The sequence below is a fragment of the Oncorhynchus nerka genome, linkage group LG11 (assembly GCF_034236695.1).
Source record: "Oncorhynchus nerka isolate Pitt River linkage group LG11, Oner_Uvic_2.0, whole genome shotgun sequence".
Taxonomy (NCBI): domain Eukaryota; kingdom Metazoa; phylum Chordata; class Actinopteri; order Salmoniformes; family Salmonidae; genus Oncorhynchus; species Oncorhynchus nerka.
The window spans coordinates 43,445,232-43,460,003 of record NC_088406.1 but is presented as its reverse complement, the minus strand read 5'-3'; the positions used below and the strand labels follow the sequence as shown (position 1 = coordinate 43,460,003).

The window sequence follows — 14,772 nt, the reverse complement described above, 5'->3', positions numbered from 1 at the left end:
CTACACACAATATCCCATAATGACAAAGCAAAAAGAGGTTTTTAGACATAGCTAATTTATTGGAAAAAATAAATAATGACATTTTACAAAAGTATTCAGACCCTTTACTCAGTACTTTGTTGAAGCACCTTTTGGCAGGGATTACAGCCTCGAGTCTTCTTGGATGTGACGCTACAAGCTTGGCACACCTGTATTTGGGGAGTTAATCCCATTCTCTGCAGATCTTTCAAGCTATGTCAGGTTTGATGGGGAGCTTTGCTGCACAGCTATTTCCAGGTCTCTCCAGAGATGTTCGATCAGGTTTAAGTCCAGGCTCTAGCTGGGCCACTCAAGGACATGGAGACTTGTCCCGAAACGTTGTCTTGGCTGTGTGCTTAGGGTCGTTGTCCTGTTGGATGGTGAACCTTTGCCCCACTCTGAGGTCCTGAGCACTCTGGAGCAGATTTCATCAAGGATATCTCTGTACTTTGCTCCGTTCAGCTTTGCCTCGACCCTGACTAGTCTCCCAGTCCCTGCTGCTGAAAAACATGCCCACAGCATGATTCTGCCACCACCATGCTTCACCGTAGGGATGGTGTCAGGTTTCATCAGACCAGAGAATCTTGTTTCTCATGGTCTCTGAGAGTCCTTTAGATGCCTTTTGGCAAACTCCAAGCGGGCTGTTATGTTTTTTACTGAGGACTGGGTCCTTCTGGCCACTCTACCGTAAAGGCCTGATTGGTGGAGTGCTGCAGAGATGGTTGTCTTTCTGGAAAGTTCTCCCATCTCCACAGAAGAACTCTAGAGCTCTGTCTGTGACTATCAGGTTCTTGGTCACCTCCCTGACCAAGGCCCTTCTCCCCTGAATGCTCAGTTTGTCTGGGGAACCAGCTCTAGGAAGAGTCTCGGTGGTTCCAAACTTCTTCAATTTAAGAATGATGGAGGCACTGTGTTCTTGGGGACCTTCAATGCTGCAGAAATGTTTTGGTACCCTTCCCCAGATCTGTGCCTTGACACATTCTTGTCTCTGCGGACAATTCCTTCGACCTCATGGCTTGGTTTTTGCTCTGACATGCACTGTCAATTGTGGGACCTTTATATATAGACAGGTGTGTGCCTTTCCAAATCATGTCCAATGAATTGAATTTACCACAGGTGGACTCCAATCAAGTTGTAGAAACATCAAGGATTATCAATGGAAACCGGATGCACAGGAGCTCAATTTCGAGTCTCAAGGCAAAGGGTCTGAATACTTATATAAATAAGGTATTTCTGTTTTGTATTTTTTTTATAAATTAGCAAAACTCGAACCTTTTTTCGCTTTGTCATTATGGGGTAGTGTGTGTAGATTGCTGAGGATTGGTACAAATTTAATCAATTTTAGAATAAGGCTGTAATGTAACAAAATGTGGAAAAAGTCAAGGGGTCTAAATACTTTCCGAAGGCACTGTATACATAAATTATAATATATGTAAATTTGTCTGTGTTACTAAATGTAAATAGTAATATGTATTGTCTCTTATCTATGATCGTCATATGATTTGGATACTTGCCATGCTTTCTCTGGTATAGCCCTCGTCGGTTGAACAATATTTACTACTTTTTTACTCTTTGAAAATGTTTCAATTTTAGTGTCTTTTGTAAAAGGAGGAGATAGGAGTGACAATATCATCGGAACTTGATCAATTAAAGCATCACCTTGATACCTGTATTGGATGTGTTCTGCGTGCTGTTGGTCTTGAATATACCACCATATGGTATCAAGTATCAGGGTCCATGTTCCTTCTCTAATAGAACAGAATATGATAGTGACAGAATATGATAGCCTAAGAATAGACCAGTGCTATATATACACACACACACACACACACACACAATAGCCTACATCTCGTGTATATAGATTGTATATGGCTGTATATATAGCTCTGGTCTGTCCTTAGCCTGTCACTATCATATTCTATGCTGATACACTGAACATATACAGTACCAGGTAAAAGTTTGGACACCCCTACTCATTTTAGGGTCTTTCTTTATTTGGACTATTTTCTACATTGTAGAATAATAATGAAGACATAAACTATGGAAACACATGGAATCATGTAGGAACTAAAAAGTGTTATAAAATATATTTTGATTAGTTTATTTGATGAGATTCTTCAAAGTAGCCACCCTTTGCCTTTGACAGCTTTGCGCACTCTTGGCATTGTGTGTTATTTCATAGTTTTACAATGTAGAAAATAGTAAAAATAGAGAAAAACCCTTGAATGAGTAGCTGTGTCCAATCTTTTGACCGGTACTATATATATTTTTTTTATCCAATCGGATAAACTCTCCAAACAGCCTACCCAACTGCTCGGAGGTGGCCGCATGGTCCTAAAGCACACTGTTGCCTCGTTTTGTGTCACACTACATTGATAAAACTCCAGGGGACAAAAATGCAATTAAAGAATTTATGGGGGGAGACATGTCCCCCCGTCCCCAGTGAAAGTTGCACCCCTGGTAGTAGGCAACACAGTATCTTCACGAAGGCTGTGTGAGTGATACAGTATGGCTCACATACTTACAGTTCTGGGCTAATAGCTGACAGACGGATTTGCTGCTACAGGTTAAACTAAGCAGCACTTGGGTGACGCAAATGCCTTGTGCTTCCTTTCTTTATTCATAGTACAGAATAACTCTGTTTGTTTCATAACGCCATATTTATGGCCCATTGGTCTGAGGGTGTAAAGGCCAGGTCCAGACAGACAGACAGTGCACAACACCAGCTCCTACCACCGTGCCACAGCTCCACAAAATAGCCTGCGCGGTTGCTAAGAGATAGGGCCCAATGAAAACACAGCAACATCTGCTGCAATGATCTAAGAGAGGCGGACCGGCCGGGCAGCGGAGCCCCTTCTCAGCCTGGCACCAAGCCTCCCCTGGAAACCCTCCTCCAGGGGAGACGAGTTGGAAGGGGAAGGAGAGAGAGAGGCGAGGGAGAAGAGAGTGAAAGGAGAGGGATAGCGAGGGAGAAGGGAGGGAGGAAAAGCATAGGAGAGGGAGAGTGAGAAAGGAGGGTCTAGGTAAGAGATATACAGAAACAGACAATTTGCAGGTGTGACATCAGCCTACACACTCTCCCCTAAAATCTGTTCCAGTTTCAACTAAAACAGCATGGGTTGAGCTAAAATAATCACATTTGCTTTTGATGAGGCTAGAAGTGGTTATGTAGCCAGTCCTCAAGAACTGCTATAGGTAAGGTGAAGCTGCCATTGTTTTTCCACTATAAATATATTGCTGCAAAGAAATCTCTACCAAAGTACACCAATAAGAAGAAGAGACTTGCTTGGGCCAGGAAACACAAGCAATGGACATTAGACCGGTGGAAATCTGTCCTTTGGTCTGATGAGTCCAAATTTGAGATTTTTGGTTCCAACCACCATGTCTTAAAACCAAAGTTGTACCCCTGCCTACTACACGTACTGTACCACCCAATTACATAAAGAGGATGCACACATCTGAAGAGGTTGAATGAATGATTGGACTTGTTCATTCATATCATTGTGTGATCATCACTTCCCCCGATCATCCCGTCAATCAGCCAGTCTTCTCCATACAGACCACAGCCGATGCAGAGGGCGAGTTAGGACTCGCTTCCTGACATTTCACTGCTCCTACTGTTTCCCTGCCCCGGCCTGAGGACAGAAACCAACTCACACAGACTGTCTATAGAAGAGAAAGAAAACACAATGAATGTAGTTTACCCTTCTACTTAATTCATTGCCTTGATCGTTTGCGTCTTCTTTCAGCCGTACAAGGCTTCACGGCAAACCCACAAGCGTCAAATCCTCTTTCTGTGAACAGATTGAGAAACAACACTCAAAACGGTCCTATGCCTGTGACTAGAGCTGTTGCTGGTAACTTTCCCTCTGTTCTTCTTAAAGATGTATGGTTTTCATTGGGAGTTTATAAAAACGAACAGCAACACTGCCTCCCTACTTGTTAAAGAGTATATTGGTGTGATATCTCACCATAAGGAACTCACCAGGGACTCGGCTAACCTCTAAAAGCTGTCCAGTGAACAGGAGGCACTCCGTCTCAGTCTGTGTTGGTGAAAACATCATCGCCCCTGAGAAAGCAGCATCATTTGCTGTTTTGTTTGTTTGCTTTCAAGAACCACAGCCCTTAGAGGAGAGACGGCTCTTTATTTTATTGTCCAGTGACCTCATGTCACTGGACAGTTACTGAAGAGTCTCTTAAAGAGATACTTCAGGATTTGGGAAATTAATCTACGTCCCCAGAGACAGATGAACTTGTGGATACAATTTCTGTGTCCAGTATGAAGGAAGTTACCATTGGCTTGCGAAACTGCCTCTAACTATGCACAATGACTTTTGTTCAATGTGCAAGGCAAGCAAAAACAATGTAATCAAAAGACCTCCAGTGAGGCAGGCTGGGTTTGATCATAGTTTATTGTTCCTATGGCTGACACCCTTATTCACACAAACATTGAACAGTGATTACATTCACATGGCCTGGCTTCACAATAAGGGTTCCTTTTTTAGGGCTTTAACCCTGTAAAGGCACACAAAGACTACAGCACCTCCTAGCTCCAAGTAGAGGAAAAGGTCAACTCTACAATAAAGTCTTGTGACACAGCGAGACAAAAATACTTCTACCTGGTCAGGTCATGTGGTCAGGAAAAAAAACTCCTGGCCCGACTGATAACACACATGCTGTAAATGAGCTAGCATGTGATGGTTAGTTAGACTCCATTTTATATTGGGATTCTGCATGTGCTGTTAAGGGCGTTGTTCTACTGTCACTGTCCAGTTTTCCTCAGTGGGATATATCGTTTTTCTCATATACACAAAGCACTATGCAACACAACCAGAGTCACTATCTGATAAATAAAACATGATAAAATGACCCAGACCTTATTTACTTCAGATGACAAAAAAAAACAACCCTGTCAAGATCAACATCTGTGATGACAGCAACTAGGGAGCATCTGAATGGATGTGTTGTTTGTTTAGGACATGGGGTCCATCCAGGCATCATGACGAGACCCTCAGTAATAGTGGGAGAGCTCTCTCGATTTTTTATAGAGCCTAGCGCCTGCTCAGCTCCCAACCAACCGCAGGGAACTAAAAATAGCTCAGCCTCTCTTGGAGCCATGAATCACACCTCCCCGTCCACCTCCCCCTCCCTGCTTGTAATGGATTAGAGAGAACACAACACAGCATAAGCCTACAACACAAATCAGCCAAACAACAGCTGAGCAAACAGCATCCTCCACAGTGTTGTGCAGGACATTAATAATGAACAATTGAAAACGACTGTATACATTGGGTAAACTCTGGTTAATATATATATTTTTTTTTAAGGAATACAGACACTGTGGTGTGTGTGTGTGTGTGTGTCTGGTCAGATGTCTTCGCTGGGTGCTCGGGTCTGGTCTCAGGCAGGAAGAGGACACAGATCAGCCATAGCTGAGGCCTACAGTACCAGTACAGTACCAGTACAGTGCTTAGAGAAAGGACATGTAGTGCCTGACACCTGTTCACAAAGAATGGTACTGCACTGCTGTCTGTGTATGCAGTATAAAAGTGTGTGGGAGATTGAAAAAAACTGATACAGCAGTTAATGCAGGTTCAAATCCAATCTAATTGTGTTTGTCACATGCGCCGAATACAACAGGCGTAGTAGACCTGACAGTGAAACGCTTACCTTACAAGCCCTTAACCAACAAGGCAGTTTAAAAAAATATATTTAAAATAAAGAAGAAATAAAAGTAACAAATCATAAAAGAGCAGCAGTAAAATAACAATAGCAAGGCTATATACAGGGGTACCAGTACAGTCAGTGTGCGGGGCCACCAGTTAGTCGAAGTAATATGTACATGTAGGTAGAGTTATTAAAGTGACTATGCATCGATAATAACAGAGAGTAGCAGTAGAGTGAAATAGTCTGGGTAGCCATTTGATTAGGTGTTCAGGAGTCTTATGGCTTGGGGATAGAAGCTGTTTAGAAGCCTCTAGGACCCCGACTTGGCGCTCCGGTACCACTTGCCGTGCAGTAGCAGAGAGTCTATGACTAGGGTGGCTGGAGTCTGACAATTTTTAGGGCCTTCCTCTGGTAGAGGTCCTGGATTGGTGGAACCTTGGCCCCGGTGCTGTACTGGGCCGTACGCACTACCCTCTGTAGTTCATACTTTCCCCTCTAGATTAGAGATGGTTGTAATCTCCACATTTGTCTCAGATTATATACTTTGATTCACACTCAATTTCCACTTTGAAATCCACAGCTGGATACTGTGGTCTATTCCATGAGGTGAAATGTTCAGAACGAAATATAACGAATAGAGCAGACCGACACGATTCCCTGTTCTACATGACGGGTAACCTCACAGAAGCCTTGTGTTACAATAAGGAGTGGTGTTCAAAGGAAGAAGACAAATGCTAAACGGCTGTACATAACTTTCACCAACAGTGTACTTTCTTGGGCATTGATGTTGGCAGCAATGTCTTATTAAATAGATGTCAAGGAATTGACTTGAATCAGGTACGTTTCTTGGTATTTAATGAGTGGAAAAGAAAGCGGGATATTGGTGCATTAGTCTACTCTCAGATCAATGGGAGACAGTTAAAAGGACCACAACTTTGTTTTTCCATGCAAGAAATCAAATCAATACTTTCCACAAAGGCTCTAGCTGAACATTGAAAGAGGATATGTTCTTTCTCCAGGCTTACTGTTTATACTGTATACTATAGTATAGCAGTAACAATGGTTGCGATGGATGTTAATACTGTGTAAATACTATACCCCTACTATTTAAAACTGTGCTGAATCGATTGAGTGATATGAAAAGGTATGGTTTGACCCACCCCCCCACCTTTAGTCCCATTGTCTTGACATTAAACAAATGTGTTCCGTCCACAATTAATCACGCTTATATAACAGTATTACTGTACAACTCACACAGAAGGAACTTAGTTCATCTTGCTACATTAAACAATTATTAAATGTTAGACAATCCACTCTTGACCGTTCCTAACAGTACAGAGCCAGACATCCATCCTACAGCTCCTGTATCAATCACGATGATTAAAATGTTTCATAATAATTCTCCCCAAGTGCATTACATCACATAGAATCCTTAGAAAGAGTACATGATGAGATAACGTCCTAAAAGAGGAATGGGATCGGCCATCTGGAAATAACCCACGAGTCACTCAATCATTTGAATGATACATTTTCCTAATCACTTAAGGGTTTTAAACATTAAATATTCATGAACATTTCAAGGACTTTGAAAAAATGGTGGCAGCTTGAAGTGAGCAACAACAACAAAAACAAGCTTGTCATATTAAAGTTGAAATATTTAATTTTCAAAACGGAAAAAAAGTATACGCAGATACATAGTTTTTAGTTTATCATACAAAGACATTATTTAAATGTTATTGAGTACTGTGTGTTTCTCATTGACTACAGTGAGCGGCAGTTTGAAAGGCTGGCTGAGCTGGTTGGACTACAGGCACAAACCAAAGGGTGAGAGGTCAATAACCAGGAAGTACACGTTAAATCATCATTAAATACCCAGTGTCACAACTTTTTATATAAAACAACCAAAAGCAGAGCAGGATAATAAAACCTCAAAGGGACATTAAGACACGCAGGAAGACAAACTCAAAGAGCATCACACACAGAGACAGTATACTGTGATTAAACCAGATCAGGGTCCAAATAGGATTCATACATTTTTTTGAATACTTCTTGAATATCATTGCGTTTCATTGAGCCTGACTGAAGTGCCCGATGGGCGTGTTTTGAAGTACATTTGGGACTATTTCATTGGTTCCATTGCACCAGGCAAGCTCAATCAAGCACAGCTAAAGTATTTGAAAGGAAAACAAATACTGGATGAAACCCTACTCATCTAACTCATGGTGTACTCAACAACATACGGTATTCCCATATCTTTTCATAAAGCCAGATTGAAGAGCAGTAGTGACCACTGGCAAGACAGGCGAGGAGAATTTATGATAAGAGTCTCTAATGTGGTAGCTCTGCTGTGCAACACTGCCCTCTTGTGACAATGTAACATATAACACAGGTCCAGGTATACCCTCCCTGTTTCAGTCTGTTTTCTTCCATTTGGTGCCTAATGAACACAGCCCAGGTGTTATTGCTACTGTAGACAGATGGAAGTTGTCGGTTTCCCTTTCTAGGCTTTACAGCTACGTTGTCTGGGGAAGCTGATAAGAACCCAGCAGTGTGGGTGTGTAGGGCTGCGTTCCAATTCCCTGCCTTTCTGATTATTACTTGTTCACTCCCACCAGATTTCTTACACAAGTCCATTCCTTTCAAATCAATAAAAGGGGGGGGGGGTGCCTCGGAGAAGAGTAAATTATCAGACGTCAGCTTATGGAAGTCCTTTTTCCAGCCACGCTAGACACCAATAAGCCCAGAGCCACACAGCCAATCAACGGTCCAGCATGATCAGTGTCCTGTTCAATAGGACACGGCGTAGCATACCATTTAGAAAGCGGAAACAAGCGTTTCATATTGGACACGTTTAGGTACTACCTTTTCGTCCGTGTTGTGCCTAATGAACACAACCAGGGGCTCAAAGCAGCCCCAGACAATCACACACACACAACTTAATCTCTAGCTTCAACTCCAGCAACAGTCCTCTGGCTGCTCAGACACGCTACACTTGTGCCTTTAGCAAACCTAAACCCCATTAAATGGGCCGGGGCTTTTGGGTATCCACAGGGTAGCTGGGCGTCTAAACAGTCAACTCTAATCATAACAACAACAACAGTCATCATGGTCTTTAAAACAGGAGGCGAAAAGGAAGAAGTCCGTATCCCGGTGGGCGTATAGCTTAGATGGGGTTTGGGTTGGACTACTAGAGATGTAAAAGCTCACAGTGAGTGGAAAAAGAAGATCCAAGAGGAAAGAAAAGTGGGGAGGCAGTGAGGGAGGGAAGGGGTTAGCTCTCCCTCTAACACAGGGTGCAAGTTAACAACCTCTACCACTTAGAATAATAACACAACCGTTTAGTGGGAGAAAAACACACCGGTTTTCGTTGCACTGATGAGACATGGGTAGGTAGGTGGAGGGCAAGGGGTGGGGTCTATGTGGCAATCAGTCAAGTCTCCCTCTCATGAGGGATTGGCCCTTGTGCAATGCATTCTAGGATGTCTGGTTGTGAAGAACTTGTGCTCGCGGTGGGTCGCTCCACAGTGGTGCTCCGACTGGGATAAAGTGAACCGTTGGAGAACTGAAATAAATACTTGGTAGAAGACAGAGGAACCATCAGCTGGTGTGGTATTTGTCAAGGGGCCCAGGCAGGTAGTCAATCCATCCCGCCACTTTCCCTCCTCATCAATGTCCAATTAGAAGCAGCTGGAAACAAGACCATTTTTAAAAAGCACCTTTTTTATTTGGCTTTCATAAAATATTAAAAATAAAGGGAAAGACCGAAGAGAGTGTATAAATGGGGCAAGAGGCAGAGCGAAGAGAGTGTATAAATGGGGCAAGAGGCAGAGAGAAGAGAGTGTATAAATGGGGCAAGAGGCAGAGCGAGAGAGAAGAGAGGTGGGGAGCAGACCTCAACCTGTACCTGTGAGGAGAAAACAGGGATATTAAGACCTGGCTTCAACACAACCAATTATACACAATCGCTATTTCTGCCATAGTGCCTCTGCGTAATCACGTTGAGACACACATACGCACCTCCGTCCTCCTCCCCCCAGCCCTCGGCCACCCCGGCCAGCTCGTAGTGCTTCTTCCTTAGCTCCCCTAGACGCTCTCGCTCCTTCTGCAGCTTTGTCTCCAGCTCTAGAACAGAAACCTGACAACACACACAAAAACACGGTTTACTTAGACCTGTAACACACACACACACACACACAACCACCCCACATTGTTCTTACCTGTGAGTCCATCTCCTGCCTCTTGATCTGAGTGAGGGTCATACTGGAGAAATCCATGGTGTCTGAAGCACACAGTCATAGGAGGGAGAGAGATGGAGAAAGGAGAGAGGGAGAAAAGGGAGGGACATATGAAGATAAAGGAGAGAGAAAGAAATGCAGCATTCGCTCACAAAACATTCAGTCACAATACATCTCACGTTGATCGCCCACTGTGTAAATCCACGGGCACGCTACTGTTAATCCACTCACCTTTCTCCTCGATCTGGGACTTCCCGGACTTGGTGGAGGCTACAACCCCGGCGGTGGCCTGTGTGACCCCTTTGGATGCCAGCTTCAGGCGGCCCAGGTTGGCGTTATCTTTGTCTGCCTTCACCTGCCCAACAGACCAGAGAGTGGATGGGTCACCAACGGGAATGGTCACGGGTGTGTCTTAAACACATGTAGAGATATGGTTGACACACTGAGTGATGAGACAGATCTAACTTGGCATGTGTAGATCCGGTTGTGAGTGAGTGTCTCAGGCTTGCACGCACATGCACAGAGTTTCAGTTACCACAAATCATTACATATAAGAAGTACCGTCTCACCTTGGATGCGGCCACCAGCTGTGCAGTGCTGGCTGCGATCTCATGCGAACACACCATCAGCTCTTCGTACTTGCCCTTGCCCTGCACCACCAGGTCTGCTGCATCTCTATGAGATATATTACGCAGAGCATTATGGGTACTGTAGTGCATCATGCTACGAGTTCAACGGTTATAGGCTATACAGCATGGGGTGGAGTTTTTTTTCTGGTCAGGTCATGTAGTCAGGAAAATCTTCTGGCCTAAATGAGTGTATTCCAGAACACGATGGTGTTGTGGAGAGGTAACAACACTGCTGTGATACAAGGTTAAGTTAGAAGAGAAAGGGTGATACTACTTACACCATGACTGTGGCGCCCCAGCCCACAGCTTTGGAGGCTGAGATCAGGCCTTCCGTCCAGCGAGAGTTCTTGACATAGAAATCCTTCATGGATGCTGCCCCCTGGTGGAAAAAAAGATTATATTGGAATATACACTGAGTATACAAAGCATTAGGAACACCTGCTCTTTCCACGACAGACTGACCAGGTGAAAGCTATGATCCCTTATCGATGTCACTTGTTAAATCCACTTCAATCAGAGTAGATGGAGGGGAGGAGACGGGTTAAAGAAGGATTGTTAAGCCTTGAGACATGGATTGTGTCTGTGTGCCAGAGGGTGAGTGGGAAAGACAAAAGATGTAAGTGCCTTTGAAGGGGGTATGGTAGTAGGGGCCTTTGAACGGTGTATGGTAGTAGGGGCCTTTGAAGGGGGTATGGTAGTAGGGGCCTTTGAAGGGGGTATGGTAGTAGGGGCCTTTGAAGGGGTATGGTAGTAGGGGCTTTTGAAGGGTGTATGGTAGTAGGGGCCTTTGAAGGGTGTATGGTAGTAGGGGCCTTTGAAGGGGGTATGGTAGTAGGGGCCTTTGAAGGGGTATGGTAGTAGGGTCCTTTGAACGGGGTATGGTAGTAGGGGCCTTTGAACGGTGTATGGTAGTAGGGGCCTTTGAACGGTGTATGGTAGTAGGGGCCTTTGAACGGTATATGGTAGTAGGGGCCTTTGAACGGTGTATGGTAGTAGGGGCCTTTGAACGGTGTATGGTAGTAGGGGCCTTTGAAGGGGGTATGGTAGTAGGGGCCTTTGAAGGGGTATGGTAGTAGGGGCCTTTGAAGGGGGTATGGTAGTAGGGTCCTTTGAACGGGGTATGGTAGTAGGGTCCTTTGAAGGGTGTATGGAAGTAGGGGCCTTTGAAGGGGGTATGGTAGTAGGGGCCTTTGAAGGGGTATGGTAGTAGGGGCCTTTGAAGGGGTATGGTAGTAGGGTCCTTTGAAGGGGTATGGTAGTAGGGGCCTTTGAAGGGGGTATGGTAGTAGGGGCCTTTGAAGGGGGTATGGTAGTAGGGGCCTTTGAAGGGGGTATGGTAGTAGGGGCCTTTGAACGGGGTATGGTAGTAGGGGCCTTTGAACGGGGTATGGTAGTAGGGGCCTTTGAACGGGGTATGGTAGTAGGGGCCTTTGAACGGGGTATAGTAGTAGGGGCCTTTGAACGGGGTATGGTAGTAGGGGCCTTTGAACGGGGTATGGTAGTAGGGGCCTTTGAACGGGGTATGGTAGTAGGGGCCTTTGAACGGGGTATGGTAGTAGGGTCCTTTGAAGGGTGTATGGTAGTAGGGGCCTTTGAAGGGGGTATGGTAGTAGGGGCCTTTGAAGGGGGTATGGTAGTAGGGGCCTTTGAAGGGGGTATGGTAGTAGGGGCCTTTGAAGGGGGTATGGTAGTTGGGGCCTTTGAACGGGGTATGGTAGTAGGGGCCTTTGAACGGGGTATGGTAGTAGGGAACAGGCGCACAGGTTTGAGCCATAACACCTTGGAGAAGAAAAAAAGCTTGAGGCATGGAATGCATAGATGGAACATGTCGGCCATATCTTTAGTGTACAATATGACGTTTCCCCCTCCACGTCAAGTGATAGTGGGAGCACTGAGCAGAAGCTACATTGGCAGCAGAGAAGGCAGCAGCTACATAAAACAAAATACAGCACATGTGCATAAATGGCCATATCAATAGCCCCGGCAAGTCAGGTTCCAGAAAAGCTGGAACAGCAGCCACTCCGTATATTATTATGCACATATGATAGGTTTCTGTTTCTCACTCTGCCACTCTCCACAATGTCCCTTTGCAGATCTTTGGAAGACAGCACGAGCACTTTGATGGCCTGCATCAGGTCTGTACAGGAGGCCAGGATCCTATGTGGGGTGATAGAGGACACATTCGTTCAGCATCTCCACTGTGCAACACATCTTGATATGTTTCACTCATTTGAAAGTTATGCGATTCTCAAAGCCAGGGTAGTGTTCATTAGGGCACGCGATGAAAACGATGTAAAAGGGGATGAAAAAAAATGTGCGTTTCTTACTGGACATGTTCAGGGTGTCCCTCCCGGTTTCAGTCCGTTTTCTTCCATTCGGTGCCTAATGAACACAACCCAGGAGTGGGAGACTCACCTCTCGTTGACCTCCATCTTCACCCCTGTGTCGACAGCACGCGACTTGTTGAGCATGTCCTGTCAATAGTATACAATAGAGGAAATTAGACACCTTTTGGTTGGTACTACTGTAAAATGAAACCAGAGGATTCTTTTCCCACACACATTTCTGTTTTAGTTTGGGTCTTCCTTGGTGATACACACACACACACCCATACACACGTTGAGCTGGTTACCTCTATCCTGGCAGCTGCTGACTCCACGGCGGCCGATGTGGCGGCCATTTCCTGCTCCACCAGATCTCCCAGCTCCCCCTGCTGCAGCTCCAGACCCCGAGGACGCAGTTTCTACAGACCAGAGAGAGGGAGATAAGAGAAAAAGAGAGGTGGCATTGGATTGGTTGTTTTTAATGGTCCCCCTAGATGCTGTCAGTTTGACATTTCGGCAAAATGTTTTTAAAGGACATAGGTCAGTTCCCCCTCCCTGTGCCCAAGTTCAACTTCTATCATAAGCAGGATTGTGACCTCCCCTCCACAGGTCACATACTTCGTTGAAAGGATAAGAGGCACTGAGACTCATCTTATCATGATGACATCCCCTGGTTTAAATGTGCACAAATAGGCATTATGAGGAAGTTGAGGTTCTCAGAATGATTGCAGGGTGTGGACTTTTGGTAAATTTAGTAGACCTAGAGTACCAGTCAAAAGTTTGGACACACCTACTCATTCAAGGGTTTTTATTATTTTCTACATTGTAGAAAAATAGTTAAGACATAAAAACTAGGAAATAACACCTATGGAATCATGTAGTGACCAAAAACGTGTTAAACAAAACAAAATGGTTTTGATAGTCCCACTAAGTGCAAACCAGATGGGATGGCATATCACTGCAGAATGCGGTGGTAGCCATGCTGGTTAAGTGTGCCTTGAGTTCTAAATAAATCAGACAGTGTCACTAGCAAAGCACCATCACACAAAGCACCATCACACAAAGCACCATCACACAAAGTACCATCACACATCCTCCAAGCTTCACGGTGGGAAGCACACATGCAGAGATCATCCATTCACCTACTCTACTTCTCGCAAAGACACAGCGTTTGGAACCAAAAAATTGAACTCATCAGACCAAAGGACAGATTTCCACCGGTCTAATGTTCATTGCTCGTGTTTCTTGGCCCAAGCTAGTCTCTTCTTATTATTGGTGTGCTTTAGTCGTGGTTTCTTTGCAACAATTCAACCATGAAGGCCTGATTCATGCAATCTCCTCTGAACAGTTGATGTTGCAATGTGTCTGTTACTTGAACTCTGAAGCATATATATTTGGGCTGCAATTTCTGAGGCTGGTAACTCAAATAAATGAATCCTCTGCAGCAGAGGTAACTCTGGGTCTTCCTTTCCTGTGGCGGTACTCAGGAGAGTGCTTGATGGTTTTTGCGACTACACTTTCAGAGTCCGGATTGACTGACCTTCATGTCTTAAAGTCGTTTCTCTTTGCTTATTTGAGCTGTTCTTGTCATAATATGGACTTGGTCTTTTACCAAATAGGGCTATCTTCTGTATACCACCCCTACCTTGTCACAACACAAAAAAATTGGTTCAAACGCATTAAGGAAAGAAATTCCACAAATGAACTTTTAATAAGGCACACCTGTCAATTGAAATGCATTCCAGGTGATTACCTCATGAAGCTGGTTGAGAGGATGCCAAGAGTGTGTAAAGCAGTCATCAAAGCAAAGGATGGCTACTTTGAAGAATCTCAAATAAATATACAATATAACACTTTTTTGGTTACTACATGATTCCATATGTGTTATTTCATAGTTCT

At 44.4% G+C, this 14,772-nt stretch overlaps 1 protein-coding gene across 3 annotated transcripts in view; it reads right to left on the bottom strand.

The window, feature by feature from the left end:
* Window positions 1-7,327: 7,327 nt before the first annotated feature.
* LOC115136911 (huntingtin-interacting protein 1-like) overlaps window positions 7,328-14,772 on the bottom strand; it is a 45,260-nt gene continuing 37,815 nt past the window's right edge. For 2 of the 3 annotated variants that reach the window (XM_029672821.2, XM_065024552.1), the window contains exons 23-31: window positions 13,182-13,292; window positions 12,965-13,023; window positions 12,613-12,706; window positions 10,828-10,928; window positions 10,490-10,595; window positions 10,152-10,275; window positions 9,903-9,964; window positions 9,703-9,820; window positions 7,328-9,372 (exon numbers count right to left, since the gene is read on the bottom strand). In XM_029672821.2, the coding sequence (XP_029528681.1) occupies window positions 9,323-9,372; window positions 9,703-9,820; window positions 9,903-9,964; window positions 10,152-10,275; window positions 10,490-10,595; window positions 10,828-10,928; window positions 12,613-12,706; window positions 12,965-13,023; window positions 13,182-13,292 (825 nt within the window). In that variant the 3' untranslated portion in view covers window positions 7,328-9,322. Of the gene's footprint in view, window positions 9,590-9,702; window positions 9,821-9,902; window positions 9,965-10,151; window positions 10,276-10,489; window positions 10,596-10,827; window positions 10,929-12,612; window positions 12,707-12,964; window positions 13,024-13,181; window positions 13,293-14,772 lie in introns of all 3 variants that reach the window. The other variant, XM_065024551.1, reaches the window with a different exon arrangement.